The sequence below is a fragment of the Acomys russatus genome, chromosome 17 (assembly GCF_903995435.1).
Source record: "Acomys russatus chromosome 17, mAcoRus1.1, whole genome shotgun sequence".
Taxonomy (NCBI): domain Eukaryota; kingdom Metazoa; phylum Chordata; class Mammalia; order Rodentia; family Muridae; genus Acomys; species Acomys russatus.
Genome location: NC_067153.1, coordinates 60,098,970 through 60,119,634, shown reverse-complemented (window position 1 = coordinate 60,119,634; position 20,665 = coordinate 60,098,970). Strand labels below are relative to the sequence as shown.

At 42.8% G+C, this 20,665-nt stretch overlaps 1 protein-coding gene across 2 annotated transcripts in view; it reads left to right on the top strand.

The window, feature by feature from the left end:
• The first annotated feature begins 3,342 nt into the window (after window positions 1-3,342).
• Window positions 3,343-20,665, top strand: part of Senp1 (SUMO specific peptidase 1) — a 47,129-nt gene continuing 29,806 nt past the window's right edge. The window contains exons 1-6 of one of the 2 annotated variants that reach the window (XM_051160276.1): window positions 3,343-4,126; window positions 7,909-7,956; window positions 9,728-9,858; window positions 12,009-12,093; window positions 17,550-17,709; window positions 20,184-20,355. In XM_051160276.1, coding sequence (XP_051016233.1) covers window positions 4,075-4,126; window positions 7,909-7,956; window positions 9,728-9,858; window positions 12,009-12,093; window positions 17,550-17,709; window positions 20,184-20,355 — 648 coding nt within the window. In that variant the 5' untranslated portion in view covers window positions 3,343-4,074. Of the gene's footprint in view, window positions 4,127-7,908; window positions 7,957-9,576; window positions 9,859-12,008; window positions 12,094-13,012; window positions 13,055-17,549; window positions 17,710-20,183; window positions 20,356-20,665 lie in introns of those variants that run through there. The other variant, XM_051160275.1, reaches the window with a different exon arrangement.

Genomic DNA, 20,665 nt, shown 5'->3' with positions numbered 1-20,665 from the left:
ATGTCTGTCTGTCTGTCTGTCTGTCTATCTACAAATTTACACATACATATATGGAGGAGTCAGTCTTGATTAGCACAAATGTCATGATGAAATGTCTTATTCTGTATTCTACCTTAAAAATATCTCTTGATTGGCAGGTCAGTTGGGTTAGGTATGCATGCAGGCAGTTAGTGAGACAAAGCTCTGGATCTGTCTGTGAGGGAAGTTATTGAGTATGTTACTAAGAAGAGAGACCTCGTCCTGTGTGTTGCCGGCACCATAGGATAGACTCACTTTGTAGACTGGGCTGGCCTCGAACTCACAGAGATCCACCTGCCTCTCAGGTGCTGGGATTAAAGGCATGCGCCACCATGCCTGGCTCAGAATAATCTTTCTTTCCTTAAGTTATTTGCTAAGAGCATTTTGTCACAGCAATGAGAGAACACAGCATGTTTTATAACTTATCATTTCTAACATGTCACTGGCACACAGGGGAAAACGAAAGAAGTATTTTCAGTGAACTGCCTCCACTATAGACACATTTGAGAAGGGACATATAGATGTGTTTCTAAAATTTAATATGACGTATCAGTGAGTTGAACCTTTATTAAAAGAAACGTGCTATCAAATTTTTCTCAGGTTAAGTTTTGCAGTCTTTGGAATCATTTTGTAAGATAATAATAACTCCTTAACTTAGCCCACTAGTGAGGAGGCCCATTTTCATCTATCAAGCTGACTAACAAGAAGGAAGGCAGATTGAATAGCTTGGAGCCGCGCGGGAAGTACATGACGTAGCATCTTTAAAGCCTGGAAACAGTGTGAGGAGGATATCGCCCCAAGTTTCCTGTGTTGAAACATGATGTTCAGTGTTAGGAACAGGGTGAAGCCTTGGGAATAGGACTTGGTGGGGTGTAATTAGGAGGTACAGACCGGGGAAGGAATTAATGTGGTTCCTGTGGACCCCAGTTACTCCTTAGGAAAGAAGGCTGTTTTAGACTAGGCAAACGGGGCCCTCCCCACTCTCTGGCTGGCTGTTTCACCATGTGATCTCTCCTTCTTGCTTACGTTCTTGCTAGGAAGTGGCTCAACTCAGGGACTCCTCAGCAGATGCCCAACAAAAGGAGCTGCCCACACTTGGGCTCCTAGCTCTCTAAACTGTGAATAAAAATCTCTTTGTTTTATACATTGCTCAGCATTGGGTATTTTGTTACAGCTGAAGAAAAAAAAAAAAAAAACCTAATAGAAATATTGAGTGGATGAAATTAAGTATTGTTTGTACAAAGAACTATTCTTCTTTCTACAGTTTTTTTCTCTTCCCCTCTGTCTCTCCACACACATTGTCCCTTGTGTCTTAAATTGAAACTCTGGCCTACTGTGACTCATAAGGTTAGGGGTAAACTTTGTGCTTTCCAACCCTTCCTCTCACGCCCATCCCCGTTTACCCACATGCCTCACCAGTATCAAGAATAGGAATATGTCCCACGGTGTTCGGGTCATCCACAGTCCCTAGTCTTTTCAAGGAATCTGCCTTTGCTTGATGCGTCTGGATGATCATGGCGGAAGTTGAAGCTTCCTCGGCTGAGAAGCAATAGCTGTAAGTCACCCTCAGGGTGGGGATCAGGACAGGGTGCTGTAACACTTATTTTCCCTAAGAGGCTTAGCTCTTCATAGCTTCCTTTTCATAAACACAGTAGAGAAGATTAAGAGAAATGATGATTGTTCTCAATAACTGGTGTAGTACCTCTGAAGGGTCCTGTTCCCTTGACAGTATCAGAGGCAAAGCAGAACCCATTGCTCCTGATTAGTTGTCTTCGGGTGTTGGCTTACATGTTTGGGGGTGCCTACTTGCACTGGCAACAAGGGCTCCCACAAGTGAGGCCAGCTAGATTAGAATAACCTATGAATTAAATAGAAATCAACACCCAAGCCTGGCGTTTAATCCCAGCACTCGGGAGGCAGAGGCAGGAGGATCGCTGTGAGTTCGCGGCCAGCCTGGTCTACAAAAGCGAGTCCAGGATGGCCAAGGCTACACAGAGAGACCCTGTCTCAAGAGGAAAAAGAAAGAAAGAAAGAAAGAAAGAAAGGAAAAAGAAATCAACACCCATCCCATGTTCCACTCGTCTTGTTCTCACTCAGCTCCCAAGTCTTCCTTATTTGTTTGGGACAAGGAAAAGTTATAGCACCATGGCCAATAGTTTTCAAAGTAAGAATAGAAGTAGACAGGTCAGTTAAGCCCACCAGTCTACAATTATACCAGAAGCTCTCAACCTGTATAGCTTCAAAAGAACACATCCCTTGTCACTATAACGGCCAGTGGTACCTGTGCTCTGAGCAGTCCTGACTACATGGCGAGACTGAATCACGCACATGAAAAATTTCAGATGAAATTCCTCCTTACGCATGGCTATTTCCTAGGAATAAAGAGAGTTTAATCCAGATAAATCGATCTGTGGAATAATTAACTTGTCAAAGGTTGGCGGGGTCTAGGTATACTTAACAACGATGGATTTTAGGACTTGGCCATATAAAAATACCAGCCACCCCCCCCCCCCAAAGTGATGTAAACAATCTACTTTTATATATACAGTAAGTCAGGGTCTCCTGAACAAACAAGTTCACTTCCTTATGCTGAGAGTATGAGAAAGACTGGTAGCTTCTGGAGGCTTTCCTTACTTCAAGACTGAATCCAGACAAGGAGTCAACTGGGTCTAGAATACCCGTGGTGAAGCACCTCTCCAAAGCTTCAAAGTAGGGTCTGGGCCAGATGCCTACTAAATTTAAGAAGCTTGGTAAGTAATTTCAATAAACAAACTTTCCCTCACCATTCTGTCTTAAAAAGTCTGGCATGCATTACATGTTTAAGACCTCTGGTGAACCCTATTAGAGACCCCTATTTTAAATTCCTCCAGTTATGTATGGTTCTGCATGTTATTAAAACTCTAAGCTAAGTTGTTCACAAAGTTTCTCTTCCCACTCTCTGGTGTCTCTCCTAGCCCCACTTCCTGTGATCGGTCAAGCGTGACAAAATGCACACTTATAGTTTGGAACCAACTCCTCATTTGTTAGAGAAGGCACAGGTTTCCAAACATCTAATGCCACGGCGAAATGCTGCCATGGAAACCTGAGCGGAAGCCAAAAAAAAAAAAATCAACCAACGGAACCAGAAGACAGCGGGTAAGGGAGCCGAGGGACAGAGAAAACCAAAGGACGGCGGGCGCACTAACAAGTACTCCAAGTGTGTGAGAGAGAGAGAAAGCCCAGTCTGACAGGGTGACGCGGGGAGTGAGACTGAGTCAAACGCTCCTCCGTCGTCTCAGGCCTCGCCACCTCGCGCAGGCGTTCCACGAGTCGGCAACTCTGCTCTTTGACCTATTGCCCCACCCCCTTCCCCCCGCGGCTCCCGCCAAGTGGTCTTCCGGTACTGTAAAGACGGTTCCGGTTCCCGGAGGTTCCCGGGCTTTCCGGTCCGCTCCCGGCCGGAAACCCCTTTGCCTAGCAGCCGGTTCCGGTTCGGTGAGTGGCGGCGGGAAACTGGGGGAGGGGTGAGGATGGAGGGAGACTGGGCCGGGAGGCTGTGTCGGACCGGGCCCGCTGGCCTCCGCTGGGCCGAGCGGAAGGGAGGACCGCGGTGGGGACAGTGCTTTGGCTCCCGCCCCGCCCCCTGGGACCACCTCCACTCCCCCCTGCTGTCCGGTAGCGGCTGTCTGGCCCGGGGCTGGTAGTTGGGCTTCCCGGGGCCGCCTCTTCTGGCCTCTGTCTCCTGACCCCGCGGAGAGGCCCTCTCCCCGCGGTCACGGCAGGCCCCTTCTCGGCGCCCAGCACTACTTTTCCGAAGAGAAAAGGCCGGTTGGGATTCTGGGAGTTTCCCGCCAGAGCCGGGTCCTCGGAAGGGAGAGCTGTTTGCATCACGGAAGTTCAGCTTTCAGCCCCACCTGCCTCACCTCTCTTCTTCCCCGAGACCTGGAGTGATCCTTCTCGACTTGTGTGTCTCCCGTACACAATTCTCCAACTCTTTTACCCTGTGGTATTTCCCTGAGATGTGATATTGCTAGTGCCACCACCAGAGAGGATCACCTGGACCCTTCTGCACAGGTTATGAAAACCCCCTTTACTGCCACAGTTTTCTTACCTGGCTCATCGCCTCTCGGTAATTGTCTCGAACCTCTCCTTCGTGTACCCTAACGTGATCTTTCTGGCTATGTGCTGAGTTTCCCTTGTCTTGAGCTTGGTGATTTCTGTTTTATCAGTACCTCTACAGTTTCTCTGTTATCTTGTTGGCAATAACTTGCCCCTTTATCACGTTTAAGTCACACTCTGTAAAATTATTTAGTTTATGTGGCCTACTTAATTGTATCTGGAGTGGTGGTGATTCTTGGAAAAAAATTGTATGTAGTCCTTTTATAGTCTGTTAACTATTTGACTTAGGGGTTTCGTTGTAATCGGAAATTCTGGATGAAGTGAGACATGTGTAGGTATTCTTCAGGACTCCTGCTGACATGTGGATTACTGCCTTTGAGTTTACAGTGACACCTTAATAGGTGACTTTAACCTTCCACTTAGAGTGCCTGTTGCCCAGTCCCTTTTAAAGAGCTTCATTCATTTTGCCTGATTTCAGTTAATGATCAGCACTGATGAATATCCTGCCTGTCATTCATCTGATGAATTAAGTCAAGGGAGGGAGTGGATGAGTATACAGACAGGTTCTGCCACTTGTGGCTAAGGTGATGTAACTTTTTTCTTCCACTGACCTCTTTCTCCTACCAGTTGTCCTAGTTTTGCTGTGTCTATATCTGTGAATAGATCTGGCTTCCTCTCCTAGCCTAAGGACTTTTTTCATCATCATCATCATCATCATCATCATCATCATTATTATTATTATTATTATTATTGAGACAGGGTTTCTCTGTATAGCCTTGGCTGTCCTGAACTCACTTTGTAGATCAAACTGGCCTTAAACTCAGAGATCCTGCCCCTGCCTCCCCAATGTTGGGATTAAAGGCATGTGCTATCACATCCTGTGAAATATTTTCTTTTCTTTTCTTTCTTTTTTTTTAAGTTATTTATTTATTATGTATACAGTGTTCTTCCTGCACTTCAGAAGAGAGTACCAGATCTCATTACAAATGGTTGGGAGCCACCATGTGGTTGCTGGGAATTGAACTCAGGACCTCTGGAAGAGCAACCAGTGCTCTTAACGTCTGAGCCATCTCTCCAGCCTCAATAGCTTTTTCTTTTAAGAAAAGCTTTAGGGCTGGAGAGATGGCTCAGCGGTTAAGAGCACTAGCTGCTCTTCCAGAGGTCCTGAGTTCAATTCCCAGGAACCACATGGTGGCTCCCAACCATCTACAATGTGATCTAATGCCGTCTTCTGGCCTGCAGGTGTACATACAGATAGAGCACTCACATATACATAAAATAAATAAATAAATCTTTTTTTAAAAAAAGAAAAGAAAAAACTGTTATCCTTGCTAGAATTTGATGACGACATCTAAGGCTCGTTATTAAGACTTCATGTATAATCTTGATTTTGTTGTTGTTGTTTGTTTTTTAAATCTTTCAGTATTGTTGCTAAGGAAAGTTCTAGAAGCATACAAATACCTTTGTATTAAGGTATAAATATGGAGCTCTAATCATCTAAATGCATGAGCCAGGATAGATGACCCAAAGCTAATTGGAGATTATTTTCCCATTGCTCAGGTGAATCTTTGATGAGGATGTCTGAGGGTGTAAGGCTGTGCTGTGCTTGGGAAGTGCATTTGGGAGGGACTCTTGGGTCCTTCACTTTGCCTCATCTGTGGGATTTTATGCAAATCATTTAACTTTTTGAATTATTGAATTTCTAGTTTTCCCCTTCCAGATCTCTAAAATGAAAAAGAAATTACCTGGGATTATTCTACTGGATACTAGATTTTTATTTTTATTTATTTATTTTTGAGAGAGAGAGAGAGAGAGAGAGAGAGAGAAGAAAGGAAAGGGAGAATGAATCTTGCTTTATGATCCAGAGTGTCCTCAAACTTGGAATCTTTCTATATCCCATGTTGTAGATACTAGACTTTTAAGTTGGTATTTCTTTTCCTTTCTTTCTTTCTTTTCTTTTTTTTTTTTTCTGAGACAGGGTTTTTCTGTGTAACCTTGGCTGTCTTGGACTGACTTTGTAGGCCAGGCTGGCTTCGAACTCACAGCGATCCACCTACCTCTGCCTCCCGAGTGCTGGGATTAAATGCGTGGGCCACCATGCCCGGCCCAGTATTTTTTCTTTTTAAAAGGCAGGTGGTATGGGCTAGTCATATTAGAAAGTGACTTTGGTTGGTAGGATATTTTCCCCACCTCAGTCTGAACCCTAAAGAATTATACTCAAGGCAGGAGGAGTAGCCCAGTGGTTAAGAGCTGTGCCTTCTCTTCCAGAGGACCCAGGTTTAACTCCACCCCCATGGTTCCTCACAGCCATCCATAGCTCCAGTTGCAGGGGATCTGAAGCCCTCTTCTGCCTCTACAGACACAGGCACACATTTGGGCAAAAAACTAACTCATACACATACAGTAAAACAAAGAAGAAAAAAAAATTCTATGCTATTAAAGAAGAAGGGAAAGAATCGTCTAGAGAAATTTTAGATAGTAGCTTTTTGCTGAGTTGAGCCTAAATCTAAGGCTTCAGCCCTGTGGGGTCCTTCCTGCCAACCCTGAGCACTCTGCTCACTCAGGCAGCCCTCCCTGCACTGCTGGTTCTCTATGTAAAGTTCAGCACTTGCTTCAGACATGTGCTGGAAGCCTTGGGGACTTCTATATAGATAAAGGAGCTTTGGTTTACACAGGCTTGAGGGGTTTTGTTTTTTTCTTTAATTGTATATTTTGTTTTTTCCATACAGGGTTTCTCTGTATATAGTTTTGGCTGTCCTGGAACTCACTCTGTAGACCAGGCTGGCCTTGAACTCACAGAGAGCCGCCTGCTTCTGCCTCCCAGAGTACTGGGATTAAAGGTGTGCGCCACCACATCTGGCAGGTCTGAGATACTTACACAACAGAAAGCAGGAGACGCTTCAGTAACAACGACCACGGTCACGACTGCAGTCAGGTCTCTAGGTGCAGACCTCAGCATTTGAACACACAGTGCATAGAACCATCCCCCAACAGAGCAACTCACTGAGGAGCTGAGAGAAGCCAGTGTGAACCAGTCAGTTTGGAGAGGAGTTTTGAGCCAGAACAGCTGAGTTTAACCAGCCAGCCAAAGTTAGAACTAGAAAGGGTGAGCTTATTCAGAAGTCAGTCTCTGGGCTGAAAACATTCTAGGCCTCGGTTAGCAGACGGAGGCTGGAAGCTGAAGCCTTCAAGGCCTGGGCTTGCAGAAGATTAGATTGTATGGAGGCTGGAAGCTTCCAGGCCCTGGCCTGGGGATATTTAGATAGAAGTGCTCTGGGCTCAGCCCAAGCCATGGATTAGTGAGCTCAGGACGGCTCTCAGCTCATCCCCTCTTCGGAGGAAATAAAAGTAACATTTACAACATTTGTGTCATTTTGTTTGTCCACTGAATAAGATTTATGGGAGAGAAATCTTAGGATCACAAAGTCTGTAACTTGCTTAGGAAAGTGACTTGGTGCGTTGTCATAGAGTGGTGTTGGGAAGACTCTTGGCTGTGACTCATCGCCGTCTCCTGAGGGGTGTCTCACTCAGCTCCCCTGACTCTTGCGTTGATGGCCTATGATTCTCTGCCTTAGCTGTAGGTGCTGCTCAGCGCAATGTAGTGTGCAGCAGTGCTTGGAAGTACCTTAGACCAATTTTATTTTATGTTTTTAGTTTTTCCCAGCAAATCAATAGCGTTCACCATTTTTCTCCATGAAGGACATAGATGTCACTTCTGTGTAAGTTTGTGTTGTATAATATTTGGACCAGATGCTTCACTGTGTAGTATTTATATTTTGTCTTCTTTTACAGGATTTTGTATCTTTGCTAAAGTCAGTGATGTGAGAAGACCTGGCATGGGTAAGACTGGCTGACTAAGGCTGTCTCTCTGTCCTGCCCCTTAGCGACTAGTTAGCTGGAGAGAAAGGATGCGCTGCTGTCCCACTGCTTGCTCTGTGTGTGTCTTTGTGCATAGTGATAACATTACAGAAGCCTAGTCCTAATTAAACGCTGCTGTATTCTCAGCCTTATTTTTCTTTGGTTAATATATTATTTACAAAATCATTTAATATCATATTTGTATTCATTTTATGGGGAAAAAAACCAATACGCCCTAGCAGTATTTGTTATGCTTACTATGTGTCTTTTCTAAGTACTTAATATGTATTTATTCATTTCATTGTTTCAGCCATCGTAAAGGATACCTAGTAGCATGTACAAAATATACGTGGTTGTGCCAGCAAGGAGAGTGGGGCACAGGGTTAAAATGTGCTTGGAGTTGTATGGTCTGTCCAGCAGTGTTCAAGTCCCTGTTCTCTAGTGCTGGGTCACACTGCCTCCTGTAGGATAAAACATTTCAGTAAGGTAAATATTTTATTTCATGTGGCTAGTGATAGAGAAGCTTTGCAGTTGGGACATTTCCCACTGTTTGCTATCTGTAAAGGAGCTCAGGGTAGAGACTGGACTAGCAGCCAGCTCAGGGATCCCTCGGAATAGCTGGACCAGGAAGTGTGCACACCAGTTCAGGCAGCCTTCTCTTTACTTAGGTTTGTCGCTGCCACCACCGCGCTCTCCCTTCCTTAGTCTTCTCACCTCTCTTCCCTCTTTGTTTCTATTTTCTCAGCTGTTATCAGTGTAAGTCGCATGTGCTGTCTTAACTCTCATTTGTTCCTGTCTTGGCTCTTTTATGGTAAAAATGTTTCTAAAGTAAGAGTCTGCCGTGGTACTGCAGTCCCTGAGATGGCACTAAGAGAGATGCAGATAAATTCTACTTTTACAGAAAAAAGAGCCAGGTGGATTAAGTTTTTTCTTTTTAACAATGGCTGGTATTTGAGGGGAGGTTGCATGCATGTCTGTGTGCAGGTATGCTTGCCCATACAGACCTGAAGAGGATTCTGAATATCCTGTCTGCCTTATTCCTTCATCACTGAATTGGAGGCTTACTGTTTTGGCTAGGTTAGCTGGCTGAGCAGCAAGCTCCCAGGATCTGTCTGTCTCTGCCCCACAAGGCTGGGGTTACAGGCAAGCACAGCAGTGTGCAGTGTTGCATGTGTGCTGGGGACTCAGGTTGAGGGCCTCCTGCTTGTACAGCAAGCACTCCTGCCCTCTGGGCCGTTCCCCAGCTCCTGGCTAAGCCTTAAAGCACCTTTTTGAGCGAGAACAGGAAATAAACCAGTGTGAATGGTGTTTCTGCAAGTGGCATGCACCCCTCCTCCCCTTCGTTAAGTGATGGGCTTGTCATGTTGCCCATGCTGCTCCCCAGCTCACGGGCCAACACATCCGAATTCTGCCTCTTCCAGAGCATGCCTTTTTATCCAACACCAAATGCATACATAAAATACTTAATGACGTTGAAAGTTTTCTTTGGGGGACATTTCATTATTTTAAAAACTATAAATCAGGCTTTTTTTCCCCCCTTTTTTCTTTTTTTAATTCTTGTGTAGGTTTTGGCCTGTTTGTTAGATGATCTCGATCAGTTCTAAATGGACCAGTGTCTTCACATGCTATGAAAGGGGAGTTTGTCTGTCTGTATAATTCTTCTTTGAGAACACTTTTTTAGGTGAAAAGATAGTCTCACAGGAAAATGTCATTGAGGACTGTGTGACTTGATCTCATTTGCACTCTTTCCTAGATGACACTGCTGACGGGGTGAAGATGGACGCTGGAGAAGTGACCTTAGTGAACCACAGCTCCACCTTCAAAACTCATCTCATGCCACAGTCTGGTTTCCCAGAGGACCAGCTTTCACTTTCTGACCAGCAGGTTAGAATAATTTTTTTCCTTTAATTAATGATTTTGTTCATTATAAATATTCATCTGATATAGTTTCATTGCCACACTAACAACTCGAAGCAGGTGAACTTTTTACAATCAGTAATTTTAGTGTTGGCAAGGCACAGTGGTACACACCTGTATTCCCAGCACTCAGGAGGCAGAGGCAGGCAGATCGCTGTGAGTTCGAGGCCAGCGTGATGTACAAAGTGAGTCCAGGCAGCCAAGGCTACACAGAGAAACTCTGTCTCCCAAAAAAAAAAAAAAATTTTAATTTTAGTGTTGGGTTTCTGCTTGATTTAAGAAAGATAAAACATGATATATGAATTAAGAATAATTTTGTTTTTGAAACAGGGTTTCTCTCTGTAGTCCTGACTGTCCTAGAGCTCGCTCTTTAGATTAGGCCTAGCCTTAAACTGGGAGATGTGCTTGCCTCTTGGTATTAAATGTGTGTGCTCGCCACTGCCTGGCAAAGAGTAATCTTTTTAGAAAGCTCTTCGGTGTTCCTCTGATAACTAAACTGTCGACACATAGATCTTTGTTCTTTTAAACTAGGCCTTAAAATTGCTAAGCTTGGGGGAGAGAGATGAATGCACAGCCACCCAGAGCTTTGTGACCTAACTCAGAGTTTGAAGGTCTGGCCCAGAGTGCAGCATGTGCATTGCCTGTGAGCCTGGCGGAGACACAGGTCCTGAGCATCCGCCCCTGAAACTGTTTTAAAAGCACCCCTAACTGACTTATATGCTATTAGAGTAACAGGAATGCTGCTGGAAAAGCAGTCTTGGGCAGAGAGATGGCTCAGCACGTAAAGGTACTTCTGCCTGATGACCCTGAGGCCCACACAGTGGGAGGAAAGTACTGATTCCTTCCAGTTGTCCTCTGACCTCCTTGCTTATGCCATGGGATATGCAATAAGTAAATGTAATTTTAAATATTAAAACAAAGCAGTCTTGCCCCGTAGGAAAGTCTAGTAATGTGAAAGAGCTAACTTGTTGCTCTTTGAGTCTGCTTAGGTGCAGCAGGTTGGGCCCTCGTCTCCCACCGCCCTATTGCTTACACTTGCGCTAACCCCGCAGCAGCAGCACCCCGATGAGAGTGACTCTCCAGAGTCTTCAAAGGAAGCAAAACCAAGTTGATTTTCTCAGCTTCTATCTAATGTGTTATAACTTATTTTCTTATAGACTATAGTAAATGCAAGTATACCATCCAATGAGCATTCCTTAAGTTGCAGAACAGATAATTATCTTCCATCTTTCCCTTTAAGTCTGAATAATTTCATTAAATTGTCTTTATCTTTTTAGTATGCAGCTTGTTTACAATAAGATACATGCATATTACATTGAGTTGCAAAATTTATCAGATGTTTTTCATTTCTTTTCTTTTTTTTTTTCCTTTTTCTTTTTGAGGCAGGGTTTCTCTGTGTTGCCTTAGCTGTCCTGGACTTGCTTTATAGACCAGGCTGGCCTTGAAATCACAGAGATCTGCCTATGTTGCTGGATAGTTGATTCCATTGTGATCCCTGACATTATGAGCTGTAAAAACCCTGTCTTTTGCTTAGTGCAGTTGAGCCCTAACACAGACCTTTAATCCAAGAGCTTTCTGTACAGAGTATTTAGTAAAGTTAACCCTAGGTAAAGAGACAGGACAAGAAACCAGCTGACAGGGATTAAAGACTAGGAGGGACTTTGAGTTGAAAGGTGTTTAAGGCATTGTATAATAATAAAAGGGCCTCTTTGGCCATTAGCTCTTGAGCTCCTCAGCTCCTTGGCCTTTGGCTTTGTGGGCTTGTCGAGCTTTGAGCTAGCAAACCTTTGCCTTTTCCTCCTGGGCTGTCAGCTGAACCGTTTGGGCCTTTGCATTGGGATATGAGCTGAGCAGGCAGGTCAGCTGGGTGCTTTCTCTGCCTCTCTGAGCTAGTAGGTTTTCACCTCAGCATCTGGCTCCTGAGTCTTTATTGGTAAAGTAGAACATTTGGGATTTTCACTTAAAACAACATGCCTGCCTCTACCTCTTGTCCAAGCGCTGGCATTAAAGGCGTGTGCCACCAAGCCCGGCTAGTGATATTTTTCTTAATGTAAACTTACTTCTATTCTCTTTAATTGTCAAAAATATGATTTAAGAGAACAATCTTCTGTTTTCAGATCTTGCCTTTCAGGCAGGGGACTTTGGATAGACCTTTCACATGTTCTACAAGAAGTGCAGCTTATAATCCAGATTATCGTCCAGGTATGGCTCATTACCAGTATTCAGGATGCTGCATGCCCTTCACATTCCTTCATAGCAAATAGTTTGTGTTTACCATTTCTAGAAGTGAAAACATTATCGGGTATTGGGACATGTCTCTCGAAGCCCTGGGTTTCCTCCCCAGCGCTGTCAAAAAAAAAAAGGTGAAAGCATTGTCAAAAGCAACATGGCACTTCCCACCAACACAGCATTTGCATAGGGTATTTATGGCTATGTATTTGGTTGCTATAGTAGTTTGGATTTAATGTCAATCAAATCCTGACTTCTAAGTGGGAAAGTGTTTTTGGAGTCTGTGCTCCCCCTTGTCTACTATTTCACTGTAGAAAACGATGTAGCTTGTTTTGTTTTTGCTGTGTGCATGTAATACAAAGGGTATTTGTTTTGTATTGATTTAAACCACATAGCTAACCTATTTCTGTTCTTGAAACGTTAAGCCTGAATATTTATTTCTGCCCAGGTTTGTTCCTCCTTTAGGGCAGGAAGGTTAACTGCATGTTCCTGTCTAGCACCTGCCACAGCCATATGCTTGTGTATTCAAGAGCTTTGTTTGTTACTCAACCTGTGACCCATGGTAGAAGTTAGCATTCTCTAAGTGACTGCTGCCCTGGCCAGCTGGCCGCGGTGTCTGACCCTTCCTAAGGTTTAGACGGCTGACAGCTTCGTCTCTTAGTACTGTGACTCAGGAAAATACAGTAGTTTTCCCAGGTCTTTTTTACTCTGCATTACTTAAAATCTTATTTTACCACAAATACGGGAATAGTAGGAATCCCGTGGAGCCTGCCTACATGGTTTTGGGTTTTTTGTTGTTGTTGTCTTGTTTTTTTTTTTTTAGTAAGGATAAGATTATGATAAATCTGAAATAAATATGCACATAATAATTACTATTATTTGGCTTCCTCAGGATTCTTTGTCAGCAAGATGAGATCTCCTCCCCTAAAAAGACGTTAGTATGATGTTCTTTTAGACTTATATTTAAGTGTGCATTATTTAGGTGGTGGTGCTATTCCCTGGACACTACATGTCCCCTCAGGCTGGACAGCGGCCTCCACATATTATGTGTCAGTAATTTCAGTGGTGAAAAGCAACTAAGAAAGTATCTGTTTTTTCAATATTGAAACAGCCTTTTGGTGAACAAGGAAATTTGGTGTGGTAGTTTGTTATAATTCCTACAGAAAAGACAAAGGACTAAGTAGTTAGGGAAATCAGGTCATTAATGCTTCCATTTGACTCATGCTGTGATTGTTTGTTATTTCATATGCCAGTTTATCATCGGAGAGAACCATTCCACTGGGTTTCAGATAATTGCTTCATAATTAATAGTTGTGTAGAAAATTAGACTTAAACCCCTTTGACTAAAAACCAAATATTACTTAACTCCATTCTCTTTGGCCTCTTCTGATTTTTATCTCTGTATATATTCATGATACACATTATGTGATTTGACACATAAAATCTTTATAACTCAAAGTTTGTATTTTTTGTTTCATTTTGTTTGTTTTCTGTCAGTACACAAAATTCTCCTCATATTTATTGTTTTCTATTGAATTTTAATCTTTGGCATTGTTATGCACAGCCATAGTCACTTATGTATAGTTTCAAACTCTAAAAAGCTCTAAAAAGCGTTTTTTAGATTTAACATTAAAATCTACATGAACTAACATGGAGAGGTTTCTGTTTTGATGGGTGCCTGTAAATGCAAGTACATACCCATTTTGCTGCATGTACCAGTAATTATTTATAGATTACTGTGCTGCTCCAGATTATATTGACAAGTGACATGTAGAATAAAATAACAGGTAATTTTGCTAAATTTCAAGTGTGTAATTCTGAAGTACCGTTGGACCTTTATGGTTTGGGGCAGTGGCCTTCATTGTTATCGTTACTTTTCCTAGTGCTTAGGTCCACTCCCCCTTGCCATTGTTAGTCATTATTAGTAATGCCACTGAGAAAGCATTCATAGAGCTTTTCTCTTTAATTTCAGTTGAACCTTGGTACTGACAAAGATCTATCTGAGATCACCCAGACTGTCATGTTGTTGACTGTAGCAATATTTGACCAGTTCCTGGCTTCCTAATTGGCCACAGTTGATTGAGAATTACACTTTTCCTGTATTTACCATTGTGCTACAAGTTGGTCCTCATGCCAAAACTCTTTAAAGTTTATCTCCCACTTGAATTTTTGATGTTTTTAAGAAAATAAAAATACTTGTAATAGTTCTGTATAGATGAGAGGAAAATAGCCATGCTGAAGGGGGCTGCTGAGCTCTGTTAGACTCACTCTCTGTACTGTTACACCTTAAAACAGCACTCAAATCTGTTCATCTTTCACAATGGCTCTCAGCCTTCCTAATGCTGTGACCCTTTAATGTGCTTCCTCATGTTGTGCTGACCCCAAACATAATATTGTTTTTCTTGCTAATTCATAACTGTATTTTTGCTACTGTTATGAGTTATAAATATCTGATATGCCAACCTGTGAGAGGGTCCCTATACCCCCAAAGAGGTCCTGACCTACAGGTTGAGAACTGCTGATCTATCAAGGTTTCATCTACTTATTGATTAAACAAGCTTATGGCATGCCAAAGACCTTACCAAAAGATTTTTACATCTAATGTGGATACACAGGCCCCAGGGCTTGATTGCCCAGCACCAAACAAAAACAAAGCTACTTTTTACGATGTACTTTCAAATATTTTTCCTTTGTTGTACCCATTCCAACTCATTACAAACACTGCACGACTTGGTCTCTACCTGCTTTGCGCTTGAGCCTGTCCTTCTGATGGGGTAGGTGTGGCTCCCGGGTGCCTGCCAAGCCTTCTCCTCACAACCCTGCTGGGGCTCAGCTGCTGTCTGGCCATCCTCAGTCTTCCACCAAGACTAACAGATTGTAGAGTCTGGATATAGTGATTTACTGCTCTGCTGGACCTAGCTCTCCGAATAAAGCCTTTCAACTCTGTCTCTCTGTCTGCTCAGGATTAAACTATTGAGAGGAAGTAGCTTTTCTGAATTATTTAGAAAACAGAAATGCAACACATTTTAATAGCCAGCTTTATAAAGAGCACAGTGGAAGAAATTTAAAGCATTTTTAGTCCTGAAGAGCAGTTAAAAAAAAAATAATAGGTTGAGATGAAAAGAATTTTATAGTGCTTTAGGCTTATCAATATCTTTGGAAAATATGTTAAATTTGGTTATTAAACTAATATGACTTAGGCTAGGTTTACTTAGTATCCTGTAACTATAGTAACTAAGTAATCCTAGTGTTAACAGGACTAAAAGCTTGCTTTCACAGTGGACAATTAGCTGACACATTCTTCCTGGGTGGTTTGTTTGTTTGTTTGTTTTGTTTTGTTTTGTGTTTTGTTTGTTTTAGTTTTAGAGGGAAGTTTATTATAGATCTCACAGGTAGGAGCTTGAGGGGAGGTGGACAAAAAGCCTCTGACTAGCAGGCCCACACTCTTGTTTTTAATACAGTTTGTTACTTTCATTAAAGTACTGCCTGCTTCTGCGTAAAGCTTAGTAAAACTTACAGAGAAAAGCACTTAGTCGCTTCCTCATTAGACCAGAACCACAGTTACATGTTCAGTGCATCTTGTTTTGTATGCCTGTATGAGCACATAATAAATACCTTGTTTCTGGCTTTGTAACTCTAGTTTCTTAGTGATGACAAAATATCAGGTTAAAATTGGCTAATAAAAATAGATTTGCAGCCTCATATTAGTCCGTTATCCCACCAACGGCCAGCTGAGTACTCAGTGACGTCATTGGCCGCGCCATGCTTCCCCGGGCACCTTAAAGCTGCAGTCGCGTCCAGTGTTCTAGCAAGGCTGCCGTGGCTTATCCTTGATCTCAGGGTTCACCCTATCAAGATAATTTGTATTTTTAACAGATTCCCTCCTCAAATATACATTTTTAGTTAGATCGTGAAAGCCAGTTATTTCTACTGTTGCTGCTTTGCCTTAGCAGCTGCTGTTTTCTGGGCTTCTCACTGAGACTCCTGTTCAGAAGCTTCCTGTTTCTGTCCTTAGAGAGTAACAATAGTCAAACATACTAAACCCACATATTTATTACAAGGGAAGAAAGCTCTAATTCATTTTGAAAATGAATTTATTTTAATTATTAGCCTAAGTTACTAACTGACTGGTGAATCATTTGATACTAACACCATTGTGGATTGCTGCTTTTCCCTCTATGTTTACCCCAAATTCTGTTTCATGGTTTACTTAAGGAGCCTTCTTTTTGAAGGGTGTTTTATTTGGATAGAGTACTAAAAGACAGACAGATGCTTTTATGTGTGTGTGCATGCATGCATATATGCATGCGTGCCTCTGTGTGTGTGTGTGTGTGTGTGTGTGTGTGTGTGTGTGTGTGTTTTGAGACAGTCTCACTGTAGCCAAAGCTGGCCTTAAACTTGTCCTGCCTCAGCTTCTCAAGTCCTGGGATCTTGGTTATCACCATACCCACCCTAAATACTATAAATAATATAAGTGCACACTATTGTGCAAAGTTCTATGTTAATGTTCTCTGAAAGGTGCGCTTCAGAATATTGTTAGTATAAGATGGAAGTTCTGGGAATAGAGAGTCCCATTCTTACTTTTCCACTGACGCTCTGTAGAACTGCATAGCCTAATGTCTGAAGTTATTCTGCCAGAGCTGTTCTAATTCACCTCATCTTCCTGATGGAGAGAGGAGGGAAGGGACATTATTCTGCTGCTCCTAGCTGAGGCTTCCAGAGGGTTTTGCCATTCCATTTTATAATCTAGAGTTCATGAGATTAAAACAACAAGCAAATACTCGTCAGTAGCAAGCACTGGAGGATTGCTGGTCTGTCTGGCGACTGTGGCCTTCAGACACGCGTTTGAAACTAGAACCTGAGGTGCAGAGTGGGTCACTCCGCCATGAGCAGACAGGGTGAGCGCAGGTGAGACGGTCTGTCCGGAGGGAGTCTCTGAGTCTGGAACATGACAGCTACAGAGAAGGAAGTGACACCAGCTGCTTATTAAGCACTAACTGTTGTTCATTTGAATTACAATCTCCTTGGCCCTCCACTTGCTTCTTACTGGTCTGGCCTACCTTCTTTCAGGCCCAGGCCTGGGAGTGCTTGCAAGATATAGTTGGGGTAAAATGTTGACTTTTGGTGGACACCACGGAGTCACATTGATGCAGATAAGGCACATGGCTGTGGCAGGATTCAGCTCCTTCATCAATTTTCAGGTTAGTATGGCTGAATCGATTATAGTTTGTAGACATTCCCTTACTGCAGATTTATTGGCAGTGGAAACTGGGATCTTTTCCATGAGAGACATGGTTTACATTGGAATGCAATGATGGAACATGGTTGCAATCATTAAAAAAAAAGAAAGAAAGAAAGAAAGAAAGAAAAGAAAAAAGACCTAGATCTAGTTATTTGTTCAACTTATTCAAACTTTTATTTTCTTTTAGATAACCCTTCCTCAGACAGTTTCCTTGGCTCAGGTGACATAAGATCCTTTGGCCAAAATGCAAATGGACAGTGGAGAAATTCCACTCCAGCGTCAGTCTCAACGTTACAAAAACCAAGAAATAGCCGAAGTCTTTACCTCGAAACCCGAAAGACCTCAAGGTTAGTTTTTGGTCTCAAACCTTTTCCCAAATATAAAGGAAAAAGTGGCTGTAAGGTAGACGTTGCATTAGAATTTTCAATAAGTAATATCATTTTAGGGCTTGAAACTATAGCAATGTAAAACCTATTTCCTTTGTACTGAATTTCGGTGGTAGCCAAATCTTCTAAATCATTGGTAGAGACACTTTGAAGGAAATCCTGGTGGGTCTGAGTGTTGAAGGATTCTGGAATTGTGTTCAGATGGAAGTCAGTCTCTAAAGCGCCAGTGGCAAAGAACGCAGCACTTCTTTTTTTTTTCTTTTTCTTCTTTTTTTCTTTTTTTTTTTTTTTTTTTTTTTTTAGTTTTTTATTTTATTTTATTCAATTTATGTATTTTTATTTCATGTGCATTGGTGTTTTTCCATGCATGTATCTGTGTGCAGGTGTCAGATCCTTTGGAACTGGAGTTACAGACAGTTTTGAGCTGCCGTGTGGGTGCTGGGAATTGAACCCAGGGCACGCTGGAATCTCAGCCAGTGCTCTTAATGGCTAAACTATCTCTCCAGCCCTGAACTCAGCCATTTTGCAGTCTTTCACATGAGCTAACTTAAAGCCATCTGCCCCACATCTGCACTAGTCAGCTAGAGCCTAGTATCTTGTCTTTTGGAAAGTAGGGGTCGTAGAGAAATGATGGTAGATTCACTTTGGCCTGGAGAGTTCAGTCTGTTTGTGACTGGAGCTTTGCCTCTGTGATTTGAATATAACCCAAATGTTGTTACTTTGTCATTATATAAGTGACCAACTTTACTTAAGATAATCCCTTAATTATTGATATCAATTGGTAATCCTTATCTAAGGTACAAAAAGACATTGTAGACAACCATTTTATCTTTCCCAGGCACTTGCACTACCACTGCTATCTTGCTAGACACATCCTCCCGGCCTAAGAACAGAAACCGAAGCTGAAATTCAGAGTCTTTGTTCCTTCCTGTACTATATTATACAGAAAAGTCCATAGATTTTTAAATAAGAGAGTATATTTGGTTTTTGGCTTTCTTTAGATCTGGTCAGCTCATTTAGATTGAGACCATATATTTAGCTCACTTTATTGAGTCTAGTTTAGTCAGGTATGAAACTATTTTGAGTCCTTTGGGGTTAATGGAAGAAAAGAAAAATTCAGTTTGGTTTGAGTAAGTACCTCGCACAGGCTTGCTGGCTAATGGCCAATGGAAAGCGTCATCTGAGGAGGGAAAATCACTTCCTTCTCTGTAGCTGCTAAACTTTAGATGGTTGTGGTTTTGAGGTCACAGAGGTATTTTTCTTGTCAGTTTTCCCACTAGAAAGGACACATTAAGAATCCACAGTGAACTTTGCAGCCTGGTAGATCACAGAGCACGCTGTGCAGCCTGGTAGATCCCAGAGCACGCCGTGCGGCCTGGTAGATCCCAGAGCACGCCGTGCGGCCTGGTAGATCCCAGAGCACGCCGTGCGGCCTGGTAGATCCCAGAGCACGCCGTGCGGCCTGGTAGATCCCGGAGCACGCCGTGCGGCCTGGTAGATCCCAGAGCACGCCGTGCGGCCTGGTAGATCCCAGAGCACGCCGTGCGGCCTGGTAGATCACAGAGCACGCCGTGCGGCCTGGTAGATTCCCAGAGCACGCCGTGCGGCCTGGTAGATCACAGAGCACGCCGTGCGGCCTGGTAGATCACAGAGCACGCCGTGCGGCTGGTAGATCACAGAGCACGCCGTGCGGCCTGGTAGATCACAGAGCACGCCGTGCGGCCCTGGTTAAAAAAAAAAACCTAGTTCTTCCTGAAAGGGGAGAGCCCTCTGTAGTTCCTGTAGGGAGTTTTGGAATTTACTGCAAAGGTTTTATTACAAGACTTCATCTTTATATGTCTTTACATGTTTAAGGCAATTCCAAAGAGCTTTAGGGACAGGACTGTGGAATAGAAATGTGAACTAGTAATAGAAACAATATGTAAAAAAAGAAACATGACATATACACTTAGCATGCCTCCACTCCATGTTTTCCAAAAAGACTAATCTGATTTGTTCTCTCATGTCATACTGATATTAGGGTTGTGAGAGAAGAAATTCTAGATTGTGGATCCAAGAAAAACAGTTTTAGTTACTTGATAAATATATGATTTAGCAATCTAAGACCTTTTAAGAGGCAGAACCTGGTGTTATAACCTTATGTGCCAAATCCCGTATTTCCCACAAAAGTACTTCTGTCACTCTAGCTGTTTTGTTTTAAGGTGCATTGGTGTTTTGCTTGCATACATCTTTGTGAGGGTGTTGAATCCCCCAGAACTGGAGTTACAGACAGTTGTGAACTGCCATGTGGGTGCTGGGAATTGAACCCAAGTCCCCTGTAAGAACAGCCAGCACTCCTAACCACTCGACCATCTCTATCAGTTTTTTTTTTATTTATTAAAAGTAAAAACAATCACTAGGTTTATCTTAACTTTTCTTACACACTTCTTTTTTAGTGGATTATCAAACACCTTTGCGGGAAAGTCAAACCACCACTGCCATGTGTCTGCATATGAAAAGTCATTCCCCATTAAGTCTGTCCCAAGTCCATCCTGGAGTGGCTCTTGCCGTCGAAGTCTTTTAAGCCCTAAGAAAATTCAGAGACGACATTTCAGCACAGCAGAGGAGGTAAGAAAACCTGCAGCCAGAGACTGTAAGGCAGCAAGGACTCTTCACCCAGTGAGCCATTTGTGTGCTCTCATCTGCTTGCTTATAACCATTGTACTAACCTCTTCATGCTTTAAAAATGTTGTTCATCTGGGCGCAGTATTAAAATTTTGTTCAGCTGGGAACAATGGCTCACGCCTTTAGTCCCAGCACTGGGAAGGCAGAGGCAGGCAGATTGCTGTGAGTTCGAGGCCAGCCTGGTCTACAGAGTGAGTTCCAGGAAGCCCTGTCTTAAACCAAACCAACCAACCAACCAAGCAAACAAAATATT